Raw genomic sequence first — 26359 nt, forward strand, 5'->3', positions numbered from 1 at the left:
TTAGAGATATTCATTGGGGTGTTTGTTTCGTTTCCCTGGCCTGCATTTATTCTGACGCAATGATCAGGAAGATGAATAGTAGCCTGGCTATAGGCTATCGGGGACTTCTAAAACACTTGGTCTACTGAGCGTTTCTTTAGACTTCAAGTAGTTTGATTTTAGCTATTGAAGTATTCCGTCATAGGCTTTATTGGTCCTGGAGTAAATGTGCAGAAAGCATGTCTGAAAGCAGCTCGGAGAACACAGAAAGACAAAACACAAAAAATTTCAGACTTGCCTTCCTTAGGTTTTGTGCTGTAAATACCTCGTTTGAGGTTCTTTTCCACATCATTTATTGACATCTCCATCATGTCACTAGGCTACCTCCCGATCCCGCTTTTTTTTTTTTAGCCGCCTATTCCCGTCTGCAGCAAAGTTCAAACCACCCTCTCCCGCAAGATTTGGGACTCAATCCCAATGCAGCCCTCTAGAACACACTCACCCGAAATGCCACCAGGAAGGCTTGAGCTGCTGTCACTTACATTGGACATTTCAGTCTGGCCAAATTCCTGTCTGTCCGAAGACAGTGCCTCTTGGCATTTGCCTTTAGATAAGGTAGGGTTTTTCCTGCATAGAGAATTACAAGGTGGCTGCCTAATCTTGCTCAAGAAAGACCCATTGTACCACGGAGGCCTTATTGAGGCCTAACCCAGTGCCTTTATAAATCATTCCTCTGCACCAAGCTGCATTACTCTTCTTGCCCCAGAATACATAAAAAGGGGTGGGCCTTGGCCTAACGGCTTCCCGTGGGAGGAGGCTGTCATATAGAGATGCTAAAAAACCTATATTCAAAAAGTGAATGAACAGAGGCAGAAATGCTTTTGCAGAACGCCTCCACTATCCCTAGTATACCCTTGCCCAGCTACAGAGGCGGCCCTGGTGAGGACCAGCCTGTAATCATAGATCTACCCGAGGTCTTGGAGGAGCTACAGCCTTACGAGAAATTGATTATTTTATTTTTTTTCATACGAGGGGCTGCAGAATTGCTCAGCCTACTGAAAACCCAAACAGAGCTCAAGGGGGCTATGTACTCAGGACCAAAAAATGTAAGACGGTCCTGAGCTCCAGCTTCAGTCTTTACTCTAAAACAACTTTTTTTTTTAAAAGAGAGACCAACTACTCTACCCTGAGGTGGCTAATAGTCCGTGGGCTAACACAGGTGTGAGTAGAAAAAAAACAAGCGGTAGCATAAACATTTCCATTCTTCTTTCTAGAATGATGTTATGCCACTTAACTCTCCGCTGATAACATATTTCATATGAGTGAGTGGCAGCCTTAAATGCTCTCGAGTGGTGGCTCACCTCCCTTTATCTTATGTATGACAAAAAAGGAAGCCGCATACTCACAAAAAAAGCCCAAACAACTGGTGCTTCACTCTATCATTCTAGCCATTTAACAGGGTAACTTTAGGGCTTACCTTACCTTACCTTTAGGGCCTCACCTTACCTTATGACATTGGCATGACCCCATAATTCTATACAACTCTTACAACTCTATGATATATTAATTATGATTTTTTAAAATTTAAAACCCAAACACATCTATATACATTTGGATGCTGCATTAAACATATTGTTAAAGGGGGAGAAAAATCTGATTCCAAGTGGTCAAGGACTTAGGACAATTCAGCTCATTGCAGTTTCCGCCAGTAGTGGGCACTTATGCAACGTAAGCAATGACGTACATTTGAGTGAACGAGGCAGAGGGAAGTTAGCGAGTGAAGGGCATGGCAATTTTGGACTGGAACATACAACGTAGCACTTGACCTACCACTTAAAGCATGTGTCGGAAAAACCCTGCCTATTACCATATCTGAATTTCAGCTCTTTTTCAGTGTTTCATACACAGTGATGCAAATGATGGTGTCTGTTTTCTGGAAATATCAATTTCAGACTGGGTCCTCAATTCCTTTTGAAGTGCATCAAACTGGATTCACAGCTCTGAAAACATCGTCAAAACATAAACCAAAGTTTTCCAGGCCTAAGCTACAACTTCCGTGTTTGAGGGTCAAAGTAGACATTGTTCGCTGGCAGCCAATGAAGACCATAGGCTGTTATTATGCAAATTTGTTACATTGTTTATGGAACAGAAGGTGAGACTAATTTCGGCACTTCAGAATCGATTGTTTCTTTTAGGAGACAATAACTTTATTTTCCTCGCACTTTTACATTTACAAACAGCTATATTACACACTGCGTAAAAGATAATATTTTGAAGGAAAAAAAAGCATAATAGGGGTACATGGGAATCAAAACCATGACCTTGGCTATCACTCAAATAAAAATCATGTTTCTCCTTGCTTCAGAAAACCTGACCATAAAATAAATGATGTGGTCTGCACCGTAGAAGTTGTACAGTATTTCAGCGGACCAATTTACATAAAAAACAGAGGCAGTCATATGATGGCCTACTTAAAGCTTAAAGGGTTAGTTCACCCAAAAATGAAAATTAAGTCATTAATTACTCACCCCCATGCTGTACCAACCCTGTAAGACCTTCGTTCGTCTTCGGAACACAAATGAAGATATTTTTGATTAAATTTGAGAGCTGGATAACTACCACATTGGCTCCTAAGGGACTGCCTCTTGACGGCTCAAAAAGTCAATGAAGAAAATGTTTAAATATCCCAAGTGACTACCGTGGCTCAACTATATGTTTATCAAGCGACGCGAATACTTTTTGTGCGAAAAAACAAACAAAAATAACGAGTTTATTCGACTATTTCTTTTCTTCCTTGTAGGCCAGAACGAGAATTCCTTAGATTTCCACGACGCATGCGCGAGATTTGCGATCTGCTTACATCGCTTACACTACTTCAGATCGCAATTCTCGCGCATGCGTCGTGGAAATCTATAAGGAAGTCTCGTTCTGGCCTATAAGGAAGAAAAAAATTGTCGAATAAACTCGTTATTTTTGTTTGTTTTTTCGCACAAAAAGTATTCGCGTCGCTTGATAAACATATAGTTGAGCCACGGTAGTCACTTGGGATATTTAAACATTTTCTTCATTGACTTTTTGGGCCGTCAAGAGGCAGTCCCTTAGGAGCCAATGTGGTAGTTATACAGCTCTCAAATTTAATCAAAAATATCTTCATTTGTGTTCCGAAGACGAACGAAGGTCTTACGGGGTTGGTACAGCATGGGGGTGAGTAATTAATGACTTAATTTTCATTTTTGGGTGAACTAACCCTTTAAATGCACAGCATAAAAATGAGTATGTGTATCCATAGCAATGGTTTATATATGAATGAAGAACACTGCACCCTCAGCCATCTGTGATCTCAGTATCACTGCCAGTCATTGGAACACCAGAGATGCCTGGAGAAATGGGTTAGTGAAATGGGATCTTATTGATAGAAGAAGCGTAGTGCCTGGGTTTAGTAGAGGATGTAGTTGATTATTACATGACTAGTAGATGACATGACAAAATGCAGAAATAAAATGTTGCTGATGTATTCGTAATTTTTTTTCTTCTTCTTCTTCTTTTTTTTTTTTGAAGAATTTTCCAGGCTGGTCTACTTTACATATACATTTATAATTTTAGCAGACAAAAAAGTGACAAACAAATGAGCAACACAAGCGATTCATCCAGAGGAGAACATAGATGTAACATAAGAAGAGCAGCAATACAAAGTTTTGGGAAAGCTATAGAGAATAGCCAAGTTATTTATTCATTCGAAATTATTTGTTTTAACATGGCCACCATGCCAGACCCTCTTCACGTCATGGTTGTCACTGATAAATCCGATCTATCCGTCATGGCCGCCACACCTGAAGCATCTAAGGCTGTCCCAAGGCTTTCAAAACCAGCGGAACCTGATATTGAATCACCTATGCACTCTGAGATGACCTCGAAGGTCACCCCTGAACTTCCTGCCTGCCCTGACATGACCGCAGAGGTCATCTATGAACTCACTGTGACAGCCATCCGTTTCAACCTCTCTGTTTTAGTTCTGCCCGAGCTGTTTTGTCAGGGTGGTTATCAGCCCCACTAGCGCCACCGTGGTGGTCTTCGGCTCTAGTAGCTCTTGCTTGACCGTGGGGGTCTACAGTTTCACCTACTCTGCTGAAGTGGTCTTCAGCTCCCTCTGCCCTGCCTTGGGGATTTCTAGTTCTGCCAACTCCAGATTTCTAGTTCTGTAATGGTCTTCGGCTCCGCCTTGGTGGTCGTCAGCTCCGCTCCTGCCGAGCCGGCTTCACCCTGGTCGCCAGCTTTGTCTGCTCCGCCCTTTCTCCCAATCTACCTCAGTCTTCTCCTTCCGCCATACAGGACACACTTTTTTATGGTGCTTTTTGTCAGTTTTGGAGCTTGACAGAATAATGACAGATTGTTAGTTTTTGCTTGAGCTAGTGTTTTAATCAATCTTGAAATGCTTAATCAAACAACCACTGAAATGTGTAAACATTAATGCAATGTTACACATAGGCAGTGCTCAATACGCTCTATGCACAAACCCTGCTGACGTACAGTATGTCAGAAAGAATCTCAACCAGCTTCTTTACTTCCGCTAGCGCGTTCTGCAGGAAAAGTATATACACTGTAAAAAAATATTGATGGTTTAACTTAAAAAAGTAAGTAACCTGGTTGCCTTAAAATTTTAAGTTCATTGAACTGGCAAAAGTGAGTTAATACAATGGAGATTAATTTAACCATCAGAAACTCAAAATTATATGTTATCTGAACTAAATAAATTATTTAAGTTGATTTGACAAAAGAAAAAATGTGATTACTACACTGTAAAAAAAATATTGTTGGTTTAACTTAAAGTAAGTAACCTGGGTTGCCTTAAAATTTTAAGTTGATTGAACTGGAAAAAGTGAGTTAATACAATGAAGTAGATTAATTTAACCATCAGAAACTCAAAATAATAAGTTATCGCAACTAAATAAATTATAATAAAGTTGATTTGACAAAAGAAAATATGTTGTGATAACAAATCTTGAAAATATTGTTTACAGTGTAGCGGCAAAACTTTATTAATTTATTTTCTCAGAAATGGAGACAACGATTTTAGATTCGCTGATTCGCTAGTCGGATTTCGCACGATATGAGAGAAGACTCACCCTCAAAGTTGTTGATATAGCTCGAAATATATAATTTTAAAAACTTCTCTTTTTTTACTCTTCTGTGACCGCTAACTGCCTCACAGTGTTGTTTACATCATTCAGGTTAACCGCAGAAAGTTTTTGTAAACAGCGAGTGTAATTTGACACTATCTCCACCTAACGCAAAACCAGCTTCTGACGCAGCACCGGATGTAACTGTGCGTGCTGAGACAAACCCGGAAGCGATCGTGCATAGAGCCTATATTCAGCATTACTGTGTCTGTTTACTACAGTAATGCATGTTGGGTGCTGGGGGAGGGACAGTGTGAAATAAGCAGATAGTGAAGTAGAAAGCAAAGACAAGGGGGAGAAGATGAGGCTGTAGCAGTTGAGTCAAGAGGGGCTTTGTTAAGGGGTTAGAAAGTGGAGGTCAAGGATAAGTATTGGGAATGACTGGGAATGTAAAGGACATTGTTGTAGAAGAGTGAGCCATGTGTCAAACACACTGATGAGTCACTGCCTAAGTGAAAGTTCAAGCTAAATACCACAGACTGGCTTGTTCATATACTGTAGTTTCATGGCTAAAATACGTTCAATACTTAAGGCCCCGATTTACTCACGATATACTTAGTATATACTAAGATATATTTAGTTCTTTTTCATTCTTCTCTTATAGTCTCATTTCATCAGAAGTACAATTTAATTTTCTACTATAAAGCAGTTCTCCAGTGTTTTCATGTTTTTAGTCACGGATGTCTGAACAGAAAAAAATGAACCAAAGAAGATTTCCATGTGAAATAAGGTGGAGCCTCAGCACACACCAACCTATTACGTAATCGCCACAAACCTAAGTTTGTTCTAGCAATTTGTTTCAAACTCCCAAAACAAACTCCAAACGAACTTCGTTTTAACCTGATTTTGTTCGAAATTATGTCACATTGGTTTGTTCTTTGATTTCGCTTGAAGTATATCAGGGGCTTTACTTAGGGGTTAGTGGTTTGTACAAATGCCAAACCCTCATGAACAATACTAATAGTTGCCTTAGCAACCACTTCCAACAGTATGCGGAAATATGATGATGCAATTGACTATGATGATTTTCTTTTTCTGTAGCCTGTAGCCTAGTAGCAGTGCTGCAGGGCTGACGCATTTTTGTAGGCCAAAACATGTAAACGAGTTACCCAGTTCCATCATCCTGAAGTCAGTAGGTTTTTAGTGCCTAAAATAAATTTAATGCACTAAATAATTTCACGTTTCAGTCATAAAAACATAAAATAAACCAGTAATACCTCCTTGTGAATACCTCCTTTAAAGCTTCTACTTGTCTTGAGAAAGGGTTTTGCTAACAAGTGGCTAAATGGAATAATATAGTTTTTTGGGGACATTAAACATCATAACGCTGAACAGGAGAACTCATTTACTGATAAGTCCGATCTAACAGGCTCTTTGTGTTTATAAATTGCGCTCTTGCAAACTATTATATCTTAAATTTTCAGTGAAAACGTTTTTTTAATAATAAAGGCTGAAAGAGTTGTCTAAAGCTTAACGATGGTGATGTTAAAGTCATATGACCATGGTTTGTTTATAGCCTTCATTTAGCTTTTTTTTTTTTTTTTTTTTTTGTCAAAGAGCCAATTCTGCAATCTGCAATAATCCAAAAGCCAATGGAAAAACCAATGGAAATGTTGGGTTTTTGGTGAGGGACCCAGGTTGATGTTAATTTCAGGGTTGGCATACAAAAAAACGTCATATCTGCAGCAATCTATGCTACACGCTTTATGCAGCTTCTACCTGTATTCTGGCCTCCTCCCTGGATGCCTTTAACTAGGTCTAATCCAATGGGACTTTCCCCTCTATTTTGGGAAATAGTTCTGTTTTAGATCCGCGGACACTTCATTTCAAGCCTAGGATTTATCAGACCAAGTGGAGAACACATTTTCCATGGAAAAGTCCAACTTTTCCCATCATTGTATTGTTGTGTCTTTCGAAATAGATTGGATAAAGAACAAAAATCAAAATAGCTTCTAAGATAAATTGGATAATTTGGGGTAATCAAACTAAGATTTGGGTTATTTAAATATTTCTTTGCACTTCAAACAGGGGTAGGGGGTATTTTAACATCACCCATAAAGAATATCAGTGATCCAGCTGCAGTTCCTCGTCTAGACTGTTTTATTTATAGAGTGATCTGCAAATTGATGGTGAAAATGAACTGGACTGGATTATGAATTGACTACTTACTGGTTATTTAAGGCTAAATTCACCCACAACTCATGTGTAAATGTGCAGGCCAGTACAAGTTGTGTGAAAACGTGCCATAAATATCAGAGTAAGAGGGTCATGAGGAGGTGGGACAAGGTTTATGGTTTCACTGTAAAACTGGACTAATCCAAGTATGCAATGAGGGAGTCTCTGGCACTCTGCCTCAGACAAGGGACTCTGTATGTGTATCATGTGGGGGAAGTTTATGTGTATATGTTTTAGGAAGGGGAATTGTATTTTGGCTTGCACAATGTGTTTACTCATGGTTGTTCATTTTTTGACATAATGATCAATGCTATATTCTCAGAGATTTCCTGCCTAGAGGATCAGGAATTGTCACAAGGAGACCACTTGTCCTTCAGCTCATCAGTTCAACTACAGGTATGAGTGAGACTCGCATACACATTTTAGTTGTGGTACTTAATTAGTGAACAGGTACCAAACGTTGTTCGGAAGATCTCAATATAACTCGATATATATGTATACAAGTGCAGTTTTTTTGTTTTGTTTACTTTTTAAAATATTTTTTTATATTAAATAATATTTAATTTTTATTTTTAATGTTTTATTACACAACATTGGATTAAAAATTATTTAAAAAATTGATTTCACCCTTGAAGTAAATATATCACTTGCTGAGTTCATGTGACAACAGTGTAGGATACTTAATTTTAGTTGGGCTTTTACTACAAATTTAAAAATATTACAACAAACAAACAATCTAAAATTTAAGGCACAGTAATACAATAAAAATACACACATTAATCAAATACCATTTAACCAATTATCACAAAGCTAGGTAAAGCTGAAGAGATTTTTTTTTTCAATTGTATGGCTTTTAAAATCTGTTGTTAAATCATTCTATAATTCCCTTCACTGAAAATGATGACTGCACAAAAGCTTTTTGTACATCCTACACTACAATTATTTAAATCTATGCACCCTTATAATAATATATTGATGTTAAACATACCCTGACATCAAATTATCACACAATTGCACACATACATGTGGCTTCTTCAATTTATACTATACATCATACAAACACAAGCAGTTAAACATAGTTTTGAACCATTTTATAAACTTTAATTGGGATTTGAATATTACAAAATGTAAAATAATTAACTTTCCATATTCAGTTTTAATTTATCAAATCTCCTTTGGCAATAATATTCTATACGGTTAATTTTATAATCCATCCTAGTCTGAGTATTTGGTTTCCATTTCTACTTTGAAAAAATTGCCTATATCTTGTGGTTTGTATGTGCATTGAGCACTAGAGGTCAGTGTCTCCTCTGTTAAGATTAAAACCAGTCGGTGTATGGAGAGTGGAGAACTGACAGATCTTTAAATTCCATGAATTATAAACTGTCGCGCTGTCAGTTCCTTAAAGCCCTATCATCTTCTGCTTTTATAATTCGTTCTTTCCATTCTCCACTACAGAGCATGCTGAGTTTCTGCACTGTAAAGGAAAGAAGTTTACAGACTTTGATGATGTCCGACTGGAGATTGAAGCAGAGACAGACAGAGTCACTGGAACAAATAAGGGCATATCCTCCATTCCCATCAACCTTCGTGTCTACTCTCCAAATGGTATTATTGTCAGAAAACAAGTAATTCATTGATGTACATTAACGCGCTTATGCTCAACAAGGCTGCATTTATTTTCATCAAAAACGCATATTAAAACGGTCTTTTACTTTAATATATTTTATAATGTAACTTTTTGCTGTGATGGCAAAGCTGATAACACAGTCTCATCCCAAAAAGTCATATAACTGACGTCTTGGGACGTTTTTTGGCCATACGTCAATATCCGCCTTTTTAGGGCCCCCTTAAACGTCGGTAGATGGCGATCCCGGGCCGTCATACAACTGACGCTTTACCTTTAACGTCAGTTAGGTGACGGGCTAGGTTTAGGGTTAAGTTTAGGTCTGGGGTAGAGTTAGGATCCCATAACCTCATCTACCGACGTTTAAGGGGGCCCTAAAAAGGCGAATATTGACGTATGGTCAAAAGACGTCCCAAAACGTCAGTTATATGACGTCTTGGGATGAGACCGGGTTGAAGCTGAATATTCAGCAGCTCAAGAAACATTTCATTATTATCACTGTTGTAAATTATAAACAGTGCTGCTTAATATTTTTGTGAAAATCATGATACATATTTTTTCTGTATTCTTAGATGAATAAAAGGTTCAAAAGAAGAGCATTTATTTGAAATAAAAATCTTTTGTTACATTGTAAATGTCTTTTACTTTTTGATAATTTTTTCAGTTAAATGTGTCCTTGCTGAATAAAAGTATTTATTTATTGAAAAAAAGGTATATTTGCTCTCTTTTTAATGTTGTCCATGCCTCTGAGAGATTTTTTTCTTTCCTAGAAGTATCTCTGAACAAATATCTGTCTTTGTTTTTCTAATTTTCTTTCTGCAGTTTTGAACTTGACTCTGATAGATCTTCCAGGCATAACTAAAGTACCAGTGGGAGATCAGCCTCCTGACATTGAATACCAGATCAGAGACATGATCATGCAGTTCATCTGCAGAGAGAATTGTCTCATCCTTGCTGTCACACCCGCTAACATGGATCTGGCTAACTCCGATGCTCTTAAACTGGCCAAAGACGTTGATCCGCAGGGTGAGTGGGAAAGAACGATTATGGTTCATATCTGTCCTCAGTGATATATCCCCTTTTGGCCCATTCATATCATCATAATGTTTTTCCATCTGCTTTGTGTGATGTTCCTGTCAGGCCATCGCACCATTGGTGTGATCACTAAGCTGGATCTGGTGGACAAGGGCACAGATGTCAGGGACGTGCTGGAGAACAGGTTACTGCCACTTCGCAGAGGTACAGCACACATGTAGAAATGTGTCAGTAGAGGCCTGTGTAGTTTAGTCTAAGACCTGGGCTACTGCCAAGCAAGTCTGCTGGAGGCTGTACTGGCTAAAACAGGGCCAGGTGCAGAGTCTTCATGCTTCCTGCTGCTGCCTTAATGCATTAGACACACAGAAGTCCAGCCATGGAAGAGGGTTAAGACACTCTAGAAATCCTATTCGTTATTTATGCAGATCGGATACAGTACGACTTATAGTTGTAGGACCTTGACTTTTCCATTTTTGTTGGGTCACATACTGCTGAACAAGAAATCACATTTTCCTACCTCAAGTCTAAAGTTCTAGATTTTTTTCCATAACAGAGCTGAGCTTATGATTTTTTTCTTAACCTTTTTGATTCAATATATATGTATACACGTGCAGTTTTTTATTTACTTTTTTAAATATGTTTGTTTTATTACACAACATTGGATTAATAATTATTTAAAAAATATGTTTCACCCTTGAAGTGAATATATCACTTGCTGAGTTCATGTGACAACAGTGTACTGCATATTAGTCGGATTCAGATACAGTAGGACTTATAGTTGTTGGACCTTGACTTTTCCATTTTTGTTGGGTCACAATACTGCTGAACAAGAAATCACATTTTCCCACCTCAAGTCTAAAGTTCTAGATATTTTTTTTTCCATAACAGAGCTGAGCTCATGATTTTTTCTTAACCTTTTTGATTCAAGGCATCCCATTGTCCACAACAATATTCAGAGTCCTCAACAAAAATATAAAAGTTTTCTTTGGTACATCCTCGGTCGTGTTTTTTTTTTTTTTTTTTCAAAAAGTTTTATATTTTTGTATATATATAATTACAGATACTAGGTATGTCCATTGATTCAAATAAATAACTAAAACAATTATAATTAATATAATTACATTTCAGAAATCCTGAAGTTTTAGCAGCTGACTGTTCTTTAGGCATCCCGCTTTTTTAACCATTTAATTTACATGACAGTTGTTCATGAATTACTGTTTAAGGTTTAAGGATGAGTAAATTGAAAAAAAAAAAAAAATGTTTACTTAACTTCCACCCAATAAAATATTTTAGAGTATATATAGGCATAACTAGAAAAATATGTATTCTTAATGAAAAATCCCCATGGTGCTTTAAGATGTTTTTAATTTACATGGCTTTCCAGAAATCACACATTTAAAATGAAGCTATTCATTTGTGAATAAAAAACAAACACCTTAATGGTTAGTTGTTTTCGCATTTTTTTGTTTAGTTTTTAGTTTTTAGTTTTTTTGTCTTATTTTAATTTATTCTAATGCCCCATTGAGAGGTTGCTGAGGCCTCCTAGTTTTGAATCACTGCGGCTTGTGTAGACAAAAAGTAATACTAATAAAAACTGTGATATAATATTACCATTGTTTGTAAAAAAAAAAAGAAGAAATTTCACTGGATAATAAGATTGAAAAAAGTGAAAGAAGGGCATGGACAAATGATCAAATTCAAAACCATTTTAGATAACCACATCACATGATGTTATAAGTGTGATGTTTTAGTTTCATTAAAACAAAATTGTTTTAACATTTTTTTTTTTGTATTTTATGCAACCCATTCAAATGTAAATATGTGTAATTTGGTTGGTGCTCCAATGCAAAACAAACAAAGTTCAGTATCCTGTTGGCTATTTCATTTTGAAATAACAAGTTCACATTTTTCACAGCAGGTTCTACAAGATAATTCTCTTAAGTATGACTTTTCTCTGAAACAAAGAGGCGTCACTGTAAAGCACTGTCTCTGAAAGAAAGAAAATGTTGTGGCTACAGGTTATATTGGTGTGGTAAACCGTGGTCAGAAGGACATAGAAGGAAAAAAGGACATCGGTGCAGCTCTGGCTGCAGAGAAACGGTTCTTCAAGTCACATCCTGCATACCGACACATGGCAGACTGCATGGGCACTCCATATTTACAGAGGCTCCTCAACCAGGTGACAAGACACAGAACATTACAAGAAGTACCACATGTGTGAAATACATGAAAGCCCACAGCTGGAAATGATAGCTTTAATTGTATTTCTTCTGTTTTTTGTCTCCCAAGCAACTTACCAACCACATCCGTGACACATTACCAGCGTTACGTAGTCAATTACAGACTCAGCTTTTCTCGCTGGATAAGGAGGCAGAAGAGTACAAGTATTTGAACCCAGATGACCCCTCACGCAAGACCAAGGCCTTAATGCAGTGGGTTCACACACACATAAACTCACTCTAATTCAGAGAATAAATACACACGCACAGATAAATACAAACAAACATGGCTAGTTTCTATTTCACACTAGTCTTTACCATATTGCAATAAACAAGACTTTTGTTTACTGCCTAAACACAAACACATTGCAGATAAGACCAGAACTGAAGAGGCCACACACACAAACAAACACATGCTGTTCATTTGTTGTCCAGGTTGATACAGCACTTTGGGTTGGATTTTGAGAAGCGGATCGAGGGATCTGGGGATCAGGTGGACACAGTGCAGCTTTCAGGGGGAGCCAAAATCAACCGTGTCTTTCACGAGCGTTTTCCCTTTGAGCTTGTTAAGGTAGTTTGTTAAAGTCGAATTGATTAATACAGTAAAAAATCGAATGGCATTCAGAGCTCATGCTGATTGTCCTGTTTACGTTGCACTACATCAGATGGAGTTTGATGAGAAAGAGTTACGAAGGGAGATCAGTTACGCTATTAAAAACATCCATGGCATCAGGTATGTGTCACAAACATATATAAACCTATTTAAAAGAGCACTCAGTAAAACTTTGGCATACGTGATACATGGTGCCTCTCTGTATGTCTTCCTTTAACCCTCCTTCTCAATCTTTTTAATCATTTATATTCATATTCATAATGCAAGTTCATATTATGTTATCTCTCACCGTACTTCATTTTCTCTCCTCTCTTGCTGATCCAGGACAGGACTGTTCACACCCGATATGGCCTTTGAAGCCATAGTGAAGAAACAGATTGTGAAACTTAAAGGGCCGTGTCTCAAGTGTGTAGACATGGTGATCCAGGAGCTCATCAACACAGTACAACAGTGTACCAACAAGGTACAACATACTCTTATACTGAGTGAATGGACATAGTATGATATAATACTACAAAAGTGTATATGTTCCCTATTAAAGTTAGCGTGTTTTAATTTTACTTTAAAGCGGTCATCGGATGCAAATTTCACTTTTATATGGTGTTTGCCTATAAATGTCTCTTTGGAGTGTGTGGACACAACCACCATACAATTTTTTATCCTTAAAAAGCCTAAACATTTTCAATAATTAAGCCGTTTGGATTTTCGGAGCAATATGATGTCATATTGCCAGTGGTGTGACGAGGCAACACCGGGCCCTTATGCAGGATTATTAAGGCAGGCCCTCCTACTACAGCACGTGATGACACAATGTCTAGTTTCATCAGCTCATTTTCACATGGGTTAATGAGCTGATGAGTTGAATCATATGTGTTTGAATAGGGAGACAAAGAAAATGTGCTGTATTTGGGGTCCTTCAGGAGCAGGGTTCAATAGCAAGAACACTGATCTAGAATATTACAATATATAGTAGAAAATAAAATTGTAGAAAATATTTCTTTTGAGAAATAGTTTTTTAATTACACATTTTTAATGATAAAGTTGCAATTTAGTACATTTATAATATACTAACTTTAAATGTACTATCTACGATTGAATTCAAATTACACACTACAGTTCAAATTAAAAGTGTAATTTCTTTAAGTACACTTAAGTGGCCTTTTCATTAATAATATACATATATATATATATATATATTTTTTTATTTAATTTGAAGCATGCTTCGAATGCACATTCAATAAAACATTCCTTTTTCACAATAGGACAATAAGACGAGGAACTTTAATTAAACCAGTAGAGAGGGTGGTGGTAATGTTTTTTTATTTAGTTACTCTTACTTGTTTTGTTTGTATGTGTGTGTGTGCATGTCCTCAGTTAGAGATCTTTCCAAAACTACGGGAGGAGACTGAGAGAATAGTGACCACACACATTCGAGAACGAGAGAGTCGAGCCAAAGACCAGGTCAGACTGATATCAGCACTCAACCAATCTAATGAATCACTATTAGGGACAGTTTAGTTATGAATGAAATTAACATTATGAGCACTTTAATGACAAATTATGGTTTTGTGTTGTATCTTGTTGTGCATATGAGTGTGTTTGTTCACTGAACAGGTTTTACTCTCACTAGAGATTCAGCTCTCTTACATCAACACAAACCATGAAGATTTTATCGGATTCGCAAAGTAAGGTTTTAATGACAAATGACATTGGCAGAAATAAACCACACAAATGAATGACATGATGAGATATTTCCCTCCTTTTACACATTTCCTTTCAGCGCTCAACAGAAAACCAATCCAACGTGTAAGAAGCCTTCAGCAGGGAACCAGGTGAGTCCAAGTGTTTTATGAACAACTTTTGATACTGTATGAATCTGGTATAGATCAGAAATCATCAGCAAGCAGGGTTTGGACAGTCTTTACTGGAAGGGAAACTCTTTTTTGCTCAAGCTCTGTTGCACTCTTGTTTATCTGTCTCACATCAGATAATATGTGGCTTATGTGTATGTCTAACATTTGTGTTTTGTGCTGTAAATGAATATTCTTTTTTCTCTCTTTCACTCTCTGATCACTATCCTGATTTTTCTGAGTTGGACACATTCCTGGGTCAACAAATTTTGTTGATCCTGGAACAATATTCTTACATGACATTTTTACCCTAACCTTAACCCTAGCCCTAAACCTAACCCTACCCATAACTTATCCCTAAATCAGAAGGAATGATAGGTAAATAACAGATGTAGAAGCATCTAGCCCTGGTTGTGAGGCAAAACTTGACATAAACTGTAAACGTGTCCCACAAATCTGATTAATTGGTCGGAAACTTGTTCCAGGGTCAACAAAGATGTTGAGCCAAGAACATGTTGCACTTCGTGAAATCAATTTGCTGTAACAATCTTTCAATAACCCATTTGTTTAGCAGTAGAGTTATAGTTACTGCTGAAATTGTCTCTTAACAATTATGAGCCCTGTAGAGCTCAAAAATGGCTGCCCACTTTTTTCGTGGCCTTGGTTGTGGAAGTGTATTTCACATTCTTTGTATCCATTTGACTGAGCAGTTTTAAGGTGGCTCACCAATGTATTGCCTATCTTCTAATACATGGTATACAAGAAAAGTTCACTCAACAATCACTTTCTAAGTAAGAACCTTTCTGTTGGTCAATGTGAAGAATTCTGTTTCCAAATATGCATGGGGAAATTCCCGATCGTGTGGATTCCTATTGAAATGACTGGATTTCTGCCTACGAAAGTTTCCGAACATCTGTAAATTTTACTGTACCTTCAGAGCCCTCGAGCCTCTGTTTGTCTTATTGCAGTTTTAATTGTAGTGCTTCACCGGGAATTAAACAAGTTTTTTTGTTTTTTTTTAATGGTAGGTCTGTTTTTAAAAGGTTTATAGACCATTTTGCTAGATGTAAACAACACTGGTCCAGAAACACTTCCTGTTTCAGTTTGTAACTGTTTTCTTTATTTCACATGTAAAGAAAACATCTTAAAGATGTTGTTTAACTTTTCTGATTCAGTTTTATATGTTCTGTTGGTTGTATTTTATCCCAGCTTTTGTGTAGTGTTAAAAAACTGAAACAGGAAGTGCTTCTGGACCAGTGTTTACATCTTGCAAAATGGTCTATAGGCTAAAAATACATTTCCCAGAGAAGATTATGAATGGCATTTTGCCTCATTTTTGCGAAGACTATCAATCAAAGCTCAGCTTCAGGAAGGGTAGATTTACAGGTAAAGATAAAGCTCAATCAAAGCTCAGCTTCGAAGGTGAGGTTTACAGGTAAAGATAAAGAGACTTAGAGAAGAAGAACGAGAGAAGGAGATGGAGATAAGAGAGGAGAGCAGGAAGAGCAATAGCCTATTGCATACCCAGAATGAGAATAACTATATTACAATGGATTCCTATTTAACACATATGTTCTTTGCCAATGACAGTTGAAAAATAATATGCCCCAGAACCCCCTAGCAAGATCACTTTTGGGATATCTGTATTTTTTAAAACCCTGTGTACGGCTAATGCACTGAATAGAAAACTATATTTTTGAAAAATACAATGAATTACAAGGCTGTACAGACCAGTGCACTATTGCTTATATACTGAGGTTTTAATTCCATTATTTTAATATAGTCAGTCAGGAACTAAAGTGGGCCCGGCTGAAAATGACTCCCACTCCTACCCTGCTTGAATCTTTAATCATTGATATATCACAGCTAATGATTCATTAATGGCTTTGACCCATTTTGATAATTAACAAATTACATACAGCATTCGTTAATGATGGATGGGAATTAATCCATGATGACATTTAATTATTAGCAAGACTAGTACTAATAGTCTATTAATCATATAGACGCTTTATTAGTTGTAGATGCGGTAATCATTAATGAATATCATTAATGAAGTCATACATTAGTTCAAGATTATCTGTGCATTAGTTAAGCATGAATTAATGCATATTAGTGCACCCTTATTGTAAAATGTTACCACCGTTTTTACCTTTTTTTTTTTTTTTTTTTTAAATCTTACCAATCCCAAACTTTTGAATGGTAGTGTATGTGTACTGTACTATGATGCACTCACAGTGGCAGTCTATAGAGCAACTGGAATAAATGTTAAAATATACATTTTCAAAAATATAGCTACAATTTAAATTTTAGATGTGGCATGAGATGAAAACTAAAAGAATGATTTAGACAACCTTACAGCTCAAAAAAAAAAAAAAAAAAAACACATTTTGCCTGACTTTCATTTTGTGCGCATGTCTGCAAAAATATTTTTTCCCTATGTTTTTAAAGACTGAGGGTGTCAAAATGATTTTCTTTGGTAATAGAGCTGGATAGTAATATCTTTAATGTCCATATCTCCTGCTCACACTCACATGGTGAGTAACACATTCATTTAGCGCTCACTGTGCTGCATAGTTGCTTTTTTCTCTACCTCTAATCTTTACTAACTTAAACCTTCCATTGCTTAGAAAATAGTATGGTGTTTTTTGTGTTTAGTGATATGATAAAACATTTTTTGGGTTGAAGGAATCAATGTGGAGTGCCAGCGTGCCAGGAGAGATGCCCGTGCCACCTTAATGGTTTTATTCTCTCCTCTCTGCTGATGTTTTAGGGTGCTGCCCCTCCTCCACCCAGTCAAATTGTACGAGTCCAGTGTCTGTAAGCCTTACCTACTGTCTACCAGCGTCACATAGTTTTGTGTTTGTGTCTATGTATGTCAGAAAGCCTGTATGCCTCTGAACACAGCAAACCATGTCTTCACCGCTTTCTTCTCCACCCTTTGTCTGGTGCTGCCGTCACAAAAATCCAAGACATTCTGGGACTCAGAAATTCAGATTTTTACGACTCCTGCTAAAACACTCCCTAAATGTTGTTGTACAGTGTGTTTTTCATTCACTACACCTCCCTAAAGAGTTTTCAATCAGTGTAGATACACAACAGTCCAAAACATCAGTTGTTTGGACTCGTTGACCTTTGGACTCGTATTCTGAATCCTGATTTGCCCAGCAGTATCTTGTATCTTAAACCACATCCTGAAACCTTAGACTATTAATTACCTGCTTCATTTATCCTCCTATTCATCATTTTAATGTCTCCGAATCACTGTGCTATAATTCTGTTTTTATAGCGTACTGTCTGTGAATGAACCTCCTTAGGGTTTGCAGCCCTGTAAGTACAGTACATGAGTAAACGGCTTGCCGGTATGCAGGAGCCCGTTTGGGATCTCAAACTTCTCTTTGATCTCAGCCCATTTGGCTTGTGTGTTTGTGTTTACAATTTCTGATTTTGGGGAAAAAAAAAATGGTGCATGCTGCAAACTTAAAGTTGGTACAGTCACAAAATAAAGAGAATGTTTTTGTGTTTTATTGTATTTGTTGTTGTTGTTTCAGAGGTTTGATTGAATTGGTTGGTGAAGCAATACTTTTTCGTAGATTTGTGCAAGAGTTACTTGATTTTAATCAATGTTATGGGAATATTTTATATCCATTCTTATGGGGAAGAAATCATCATGCATGCATTATGGCGACCTTTTTTTGTTGTTGCTGCATTTCATCTTTTCACCTCTCTCTTTCTTCTTTATGTTTACTTTTTAAAGTGAAATCAATACATTTTGTGCAATTTGAGAATAATAGTTCACACTACTTCCAATTGACAGCTGTTCATAATGTTGGTGAACTGAATGAATGACTCACAGGATAAAACTGTGTTTTGAAAGTCAAAATCAGTCTAAATCAGCCAGAAAATGACTCACATTTCCTACGGGATGTTTTGGACCTTTCCCCTTTCTCCCTTTGCCATCCCGATCTTCTGTTTCCTTTTCTTTCTTCACCTCCACCCTCTCATCCCTTAGTTGTTTATATCTGTCATCCTCTGCCCACTAGCTTTTATTTTATTATTAGTTCTCCTTTTCAAGGTAGTATTGTAACATCCATCCATCCATCCATGAAATTTACCATCTTGATACAGATTTGGCCTGTTCTTTAATTTTAATTTCCTGTTCTTTTTGGTTCTTAAAGGAGAATTTCAGCCTGTTTTTTAATGAACCATGAACCCAGACTTTTCACCTATGACTTTTGCCCCTCAGGTGATTCGCAAGGGTTGGTTAACCATCAACAACATCAGCCTGATCAAAGGAGGAGCCAAGGAGTACTGGTTCGTGCTCACCGCAGAGAGTTTGTCCTGGTTTAAAGATGACGAGGCGAGTAAATGCATTAGAGATTAAGTGTTGTTCATTCATTTAATGACTTTATGATGTTCATGGTAAAATACAGTTTCAGTGGTGCGCTTAAAGTTCCCTGCCAGGTTGTGGTGGAACTGATTGGCTGGTCTCTGTGTCAGTCACACTGTGTGGCCTGTCAGGCGGGCTGCCATCTGTCTGCCTGTCTGTGCCTGCTGTACAGGTGCAGGAAGTTCTGCACAGCAAGTGTAGACAGGCAGACAGACAACGCTCTCAGTCATTGGCAGCACAGCCTGCTTCTCCCGACCGGAAGCCGGAAGCAAAGGGGCAAGAGAGAGGACAAAGATAATATATTACTTAAATACAAGCATAAAGGGCTTCTACATGTCTTCTAAATATTGCTTTTCACATCATTGCATTTAACATACAAAAAAGCTACAAAAGTAGACTGAAAATGTACAATACTCTTAACAAGAATAGTAATTTAATTATCACTAGATTATGAAACTGTTATGTCCACTTATTTTTCACTCGAAAAATAGGTTGAATCCTTCTTTTTCTTTCTTAGCTGCTATTTTACTTGCTCGCTTTTCCTCTTATACCCCCACCGTCTCTCACTGTCCATTGGGAATTAAGGCATTTGGTCTGGATCACCCTGACATAGCTGGAAGCCCCCCAAGTCAAACTAACACACAAACACAAACACACACACACACTCAGACACACATGGTTATTGATATACATAGAATCTTAAACACACACAGACGCAGACACACTAACGCTCACCGGTCGTCCCGACTGCCAAATGCATGCGACTATATAAGCAAACACTAATTTTAATGAATTCTGAAACTCAAAACCCGTGCGGTGCTTCAAACAGAGGAATTTGCATGAACATGGTTATATTTTTCGTTAGACTCAAAATCCGTAGTTAGACTCAAAAAACATAATATTCAAATTATTGGCTTTCCCATTAACATTGAATTTTACACAGGTTTTTAAATATTAGACACAAGAAGTTGGTTGACTTCACAGTTTCTTATGTTCTGCTGAATTCGTTATTGCGTAATTTCTTTTCAATACGAGATGCATGATCCCTCTAACGTTTGCCTGGAGTAAATTAATTCAAATTAAAATGGGAACGTTTGACTTCATATCCCACTGTTTTCAATCTCTTTCCCTGTCTATGTTCTTCACTTTCTCTTCATTTCATTCTGTCTCTGTGGTTGGCAGTCTCATTGGGGCCATACACATTCCTGGGTGGAAAATTGTAAGACTTTGTCCAAACACCATCCAGCCTCCTAGAGCCTGCCGAGAGAGAAGAGAGAAGAGAGAGGAAGATATACAGCCCCTCACCCCTTGCAGCAGATCACATTGCAATTCTCACACATACACACATTCTTGCATTTAAACGGATCACTTCTTTACCCTTAAAAATGGTTCTCCAATACAAACTGGCATCAGTTGTTCCCTTCCTTTCTCTAAATCTGTCCCAGTTCTGATGGCGTTTATGGCCCTAGACTGCTGGTTTGGATTAATCAGCGCCCAACACTAAACAGACACGCATTCCTACAGTCTTCCCTCTCTCTCTTTTTGAGCCAAGCTGCATGAGGGAAAACAGATGACTTATGCACCCCTCCACTTCTGTTTGCATTCGGCGTAATCACTGTCTTTTCACCTTTTCTCAGAGTCTTAAGTTAGCATTCATACATGCTGAGATCTGGACAAATCTGGCCTGCTGGACATTTCAAGACGGAAAACTAGCCGGACACCCCGTGCTTTTATATAAGCCATATGCATGCACAGTTCGGCCTGAGTATATACAGTACATGGTGGTTAACGGTAATAGAACGGTAATATTATTCGCATGCCAGGTTTATCGACACGTAATGGCTTATGGTGGGCTCTCAATCATTGAGAAACTTCTTGTACGTGTCGTTAACGCCAACTTTTGAGTCCACAGAGACATGCAGTATAACCAACACTGGTGTAGATAACAAACCAAACATAGCAGAGTCTGACTTTTCACCTGCAGTTGTTGAGTTTTTGTGTGTTTTTGCTTGCGTTTGCGTCGGTTCCCCAACGACGTGAGTCCATGCACAGTCTAACCAATGTGCAGACTACTGTACACCAGTATGATCCTGAACAGGTAGTCTGAACACTGGGATGACGGAGCAGGAGATAGTTCCAGCCCTCTCTCACTCTCTCTCTTTCTCTCTCTCGCTCTCTTTTCACCTCTTATTCTTTATCTACTTCAATCACTCAGTCCAACCCTGCTGGCCCCGACCTTCACAGGAGGCGGTAGAAGATGCAAAATAAACACGACAGAAATAGTCTCCATTGCTTCTATCTTATTCTCAGTCAGGACGACGCCAATGTAGAGGACGGAGAGAGAAGCTCCAGACGTCCGTTTACCCGTTCTCGACTTTTTCAGTTCCGTCTCGTCCCCGGCCTCGTCCCGCGTTGCTTTGCAGTATCCAGCCTTTGACGTGGCACATTCGCTCCCGCAGCCGGCTATCTGGCAGGACATTCATGGAAGGCATAGCAAAAAAGAGGGAATGAGGAGTCAGAGAAGGAAGGAGAGAGAGAGAGAAAGGAGAGGGAGGGACCCCACTAGCCATATAAGGGTTGATGGGACCCTTGAGGGATAAACTTTTGGAGTGGTCCGTTGTTTCTCAATTCCTCTCTTTCTTTCAATCTTTTGGTCCGACTCGCTCCTATCCACTCCTGTCTTTCTCCCTCCGTCCTCTCTCGGTACTCCCAGCCATCCTCTGGACTTCCCTGCCCCATCTCTCTCTCTCTCTCTCTCTCTCTCTCTTACTAAAGCGTTACCAGATGTTGTATTCCTAACGCCAGCCTGTCATTTCTAACTTTTTTTTTAACCTCTAAAATCTCAGGCAGGAAGTGGGCCCCTCTGGAATGAAAAAAGAGAGAAAGTTTTCGAGGGGAGCAGAAAAGGAGGGGTGCAAAGAGTCAAAGAGGACAAGGAGAGATAGTTTAAACTTTAAAGGAATAGTTCGCTCAAAAGTAAAAATTCTGTCATTGTTTGCTCGCCCACATGTTGTTACAAACCATATGCTGTTGTTTTTGGAATAATTGTCGCACTAACTCTTGTCCAACAGTGAGAGTTTGTAGTGACCGGGGGCTGTCAATTGCAAAAAGGGAATGTTGTGAAATATTATTACAATTCTAATTTAATATGTTTTAACATGTAATTTATTCATGTGATGGCAAAGCTGAATTTTTAGCGTCATTAGTCCACTCTTCAGAGTCACATGATTCTTCAGGAATCATTATAATATAGGCTGATTTGCTGATCAGCATTTATAAATAAATAATATTATAAATGTCTTTACTGTCACTTTTGATAAGTTTAATACATCATTTCTGAATAAAAGTATTTTTTTTTTTTTACCACAAATGGTATGAATGACTTAAATTTCAGTCTGTTTAAATAAAGCTATCGTATGGCTTCAGAACACTTAAGAAGCATGGTCCACTTTTATGAAACTTTTATGATGCTTTTTTGTCCTTTTTGGTACTTGTCAGCTCTTGCTCACTATGAATGGTAAGAGCTGTGTAATGATTGTTCAACAATAGCTAGTTTCTATCCACCTATTTTTATGCACATTTTGGGATATTGCATAAAGACGCTGAATGGAAAAGCCAAGACGTGCTTAAATCTAAAAATGCGCATTAAAAAATGATGCGTTCAATTTTTGTGAGAGACAGGAAAACATGCGCATAAAGTACGATGGAAACACATTTACCGAATAAATTCCTTGACATGCATAAAAAATGCCTCCAAAAGCAAGATGACGTGACTGTGTTTATGCTTTTCATCTGTATGCTCTGCAACGCAAGTAATTTATTATATATGAAAAAAGACCTACAGTGGCTTCTCCTACTGCAGAAACCTAAAGTTTTTCTTAGTGATACTGGGCACCAGGCAGTTTATCAGAAAGAGATAATTTTGTTCTCTTCGACTCGCTAGATGGAAATTATCCTTTTATCGGCAAAATTATCAAATTATCGGCAAGTGTTTTGTGCAATATTCCAATTTAATTAAAAGCATGTTAAATGTACAACTTTGGATGGAAACATAGCTACTGTCAAGTTTTGGCATTGGAATCACATGAAGGTGAAAAGATGGCAGATTTGTTGGGGGTAAACTGGTAGACGTTAGATTTTTAGATGGTCGAGCTGATTTGCAGAAAATACTTGAATTTCATCAAAAATTCCTCCACAGTCACTCCATCAGACTCAATCACTGATAGTGGCTTCATATGGCTTCTCTCTTCCCCTTCTGTTTTTCATTTTTACTCTTTTTAGAGTGTTTCCCCTCACACTTTCATCCCTTGTTCCTCTCTTTCTTTCCCACATCTCCGTTCCGTTATTTGCAATGTAATCCAAGCCGTTTCCTGAGACCCCAGCCCCTCCCGTACAGACAGAGGGAGGGGGAGAGGGGGAGCTCTTTTTCTTTTCTTTTTCTGTTGTGTTTTAGAGCCATGGTCCAAATAATGACTTCCACATGTGGGCCCTCACACTCTATCTCTCAATTCCTCTTTCATTCGTTTTCCTTCTTTCTTTCTCAATTCTTTACTCAAAAAGTGAAAACTAATGGCATCTCTCATGTGCATGTTTTTTTAAGTCCTGGGCCTGGATTCATCATGAGGATGATCACATGGATCTACAGTAGATTCTTTCTTTCTTTCTTTGCTCTTGGCTTTCTTCCTTGCAGTAATTTTCCCTAGTTCACACCATTTTAGAGATTCAGTTAAAGAGATTGTTCAGCCAATAAGGAATATTCTGCCATTATTTGTTCACCCTGATGTTGTTCCAAACCGGTGTTTTCTTTCCTCATCACTGGAACAGAAAAGAAGAATGTCCTGGTTACTCTTTTCCATGCAATTGCAATGAATAGGGACAGAAGCCTTCAAACTTCCAAAAGGATGCAAAACACCATTAAAGTTTCATAAAAGCGGTTCATACAAGCCCGCTAAATTTCAAGTCTTCTGAAGCTACAATAAAAACTTGAGCACAATAAAAGTCTTGAGTTTACAAGAGATATCTGATTCCAGAAAAAAAATTGTTCTTTTGAAACAGAGGTATTTAATTAATTGGTTGATCTTGTTCACACAGAGGTGTCAGAGATCCAGTTCTACTTTCTAAAGTTCTACTCTCCAATGTTTCAGTGGTGAATAGCTCACTAGAGGGGAAGATTATTAGTAAATAAAGACTTGAAATTTGTGTCAATTTTGAAGCTGGAAATCACCAGTCCCAAATCATTGTTATTAAATGGAAAAAAAAACAAAACAGTCCAGACTTAAGATGTTTGTCTTTTGTTTCCCACGAAAGACAAAGTCACAAAGGATGAGTAAATGATGACATGAAGTTTTGGAGAAATTCCTATAGGTCATTGCACACTGAGTCCGAAATTTTCATATACATTTTTTCGTATTCGTGATTCAGTGCTCTGAATTGTCAAAACACCATTCGAACTCCATTCAAACTGCTTGCTACGGATGCGAAAAACGCAGAAAATCGAACCCGATTCGATTTTTTTTTTATGACGGATGAAAATTTCGGAGGCAGTGTGCAAGTGTGATTGACACAATGTGAGGTCGTATTTATTTTTAAACGTGCGAAAATTTCGGACGCGAATTTCGGACACAGTGTGCAAGGACCTTAATACAGTTTAACCCTATAATAAAGTTGCATATTAAGATTTGCTTCTTAAAATTTTGCCATGTGTGAATGTTAAAAAAAGGTTCCCAGAAATGCTGTCTAGGTAGGCAGTCCATTAAGTCTTAAGATGTCCATTGTCTGTCTCATTTTCTAGGAAAAAGAGAAGAAATATATGCTTCCTCTGGACAACCTGAAGGTGCGGGACATAGAAAAGAGCTTTATGTCCAGCAAACATGTCTTTGCCATCTTTAACACAGAGCAGAGGTCAGTTACAACAATTCTTTTTAAATGTTTTTTCAGAGAACATAATTTTTCATATTTAAAAAATGATCAAATTTTAAATTTAAATATACAGTTGTGGTTATTGCCACCCCTGGTAAATATGATCAAAAATGACTAAAAATAAATCTGCATTGTTTATCCTTTTGATCTTTCAAAAATGATGAACGGTATAGTTTTTTTTTACAATATACGATATAGTTTTATTTTACAGCCATTTAAAAGCCATTTTTACAGCCATTTTACAGACTATTCAAATGTAAGATCAGGTTTTATCAAGATAATATTATTTTTACATTTAGGTAGCCTACATATGTAAAGCAGAAGGCCATGTGACCAAAAAGATACTGTATGGGAGTTCAGGGGTTTCCTCTTTTATTACCATTTTTATAATTTGTTTAAAATAAATATCTACTAAAAGCAAACAAACAATGTACATCATCAAAACCCCCTCATTATTAGAAGAATACAAAGTGAACTAGAAATTTAAGGTTGAAATTTCCTTGCCATCTTTAAGTAATTTTCCCACTTATAAAATAATTTATTATGAAATGCTCTTAACATGCTGATTCATAATGCTAAGTGTAGATGAAAAAACATCTTGTCACAAACCTGGTTTAAATGGTTAGTCATGTATGACAGATTCACCTTTTTTACTGCTAACCGTGTTTCAGCTGTTCTTGAATAACTGCATCACCTGCAGCTCTTAATGTGGCTCTTTTAACGTCTTTAGCGGGGGAGAGAACCAACGCACACCGAAAGGGGCTTGAATGAAGCATGTTTGGCTCTAGATAAAAATATTAGAGGATATAGCGCCAAAAGATTATAAAAATAACAACCCTGAATGATTGTGTTGTGAAACACTCGGTTGTTTTGACGCATTGTTCAATTTAACTAGAAAGGGTAAAACGTTGCTAGCGTTCTCATTATGTCTTGTGGTTCGGTTGAAACCAAGCCGTGGTCTACTATTTGAGGATGCCTGTTATAGACAAACCCCACACAGCTAAAAGGAAGTTCAGTGTGACCAGTGTGAGTGTTTGTCTCTGTGTTTTGAGACCCTAGCCATTAAAATTAATTGTCTGGTGCACAATGAAATGGGTGAAAAAATCCCATAGACTTAGACAAACAGGGAGGGACACAATCCTTGTGACAATTTTAAGCAAGTACCGCACATTTTCTTTAGGAAATGTAGAAACTAATTATTATTGTACAGTTATTCTTTTAGAGGTATTTAAGAGAAGACTAACATTTTCTCTCTCCCTCTCACTCACTCTCTCGCAAACACACACACACACACACACACACACACACACACACATTCCATTCTACAATGTCTGGAATATTAATCAGTTATTTAGAGCTCTCTTCTTCTCTTTTA

At 37.6% G+C, this 26359-nt stretch overlaps 1 protein-coding gene across 6 annotated transcripts in view; it reads left to right on the forward strand.

Moving 5' to 3' along the window:
- dnm3a (dynamin 3a) overlaps positions 1 to 26359 on the forward strand; it is a 50430-nt gene that overhangs the window by 2646 nt on the left and 21425 nt on the right. For 4 of the 6 annotated variants that reach the window (XM_039693086.2, XM_039693087.2, XM_089118501.1 and 1 more), the window contains exons 3-17: positions 7654 to 7727; positions 8790 to 8939; positions 9781 to 9984; positions 10099 to 10197; positions 12012 to 12172; positions 12283 to 12425; positions 12648 to 12783; positions 12878 to 12945; positions 13150 to 13288; positions 14200 to 14286; positions 14440 to 14510; positions 14606 to 14657; positions 17449 to 17478; positions 18922 to 19035; positions 24857 to 24966. In XM_039693086.2, the coding sequence (XP_039549020.2) occupies positions 7654 to 7727; positions 8790 to 8939; positions 9781 to 9984; positions 10099 to 10197; positions 12012 to 12172; positions 12283 to 12425; positions 12648 to 12783; positions 12878 to 12945; positions 13150 to 13288; positions 14200 to 14286; positions 14440 to 14510; positions 14606 to 14657; positions 17449 to 17478; positions 18922 to 19035; positions 24857 to 24966 (1638 nt within the window). The remainder of the gene's footprint in view (positions 1 to 7653; positions 7728 to 8789; positions 8940 to 9780; positions 9985 to 10098; positions 10198 to 12011; positions 12173 to 12282; positions 12426 to 12647; positions 12784 to 12877; positions 12946 to 13149; positions 13289 to 14199; positions 14287 to 14439; positions 14511 to 14605; positions 14658 to 17448; positions 17479 to 18921; positions 19036 to 24856; positions 24967 to 26359) is intronic. The other 2 variants (XM_089118502.1, XM_039693084.2) reach the window with 1 other exon arrangement.

Source organism: Pimephales promelas, chromosome 13 (genome assembly GCF_988280905.1).
Source record: "Pimephales promelas chromosome 13, fPimPro1.hap1.1, whole genome shotgun sequence".
NCBI lineage: Eukaryota > Metazoa > Chordata > Actinopteri > Cypriniformes > Leuciscidae > Pimephales > Pimephales promelas.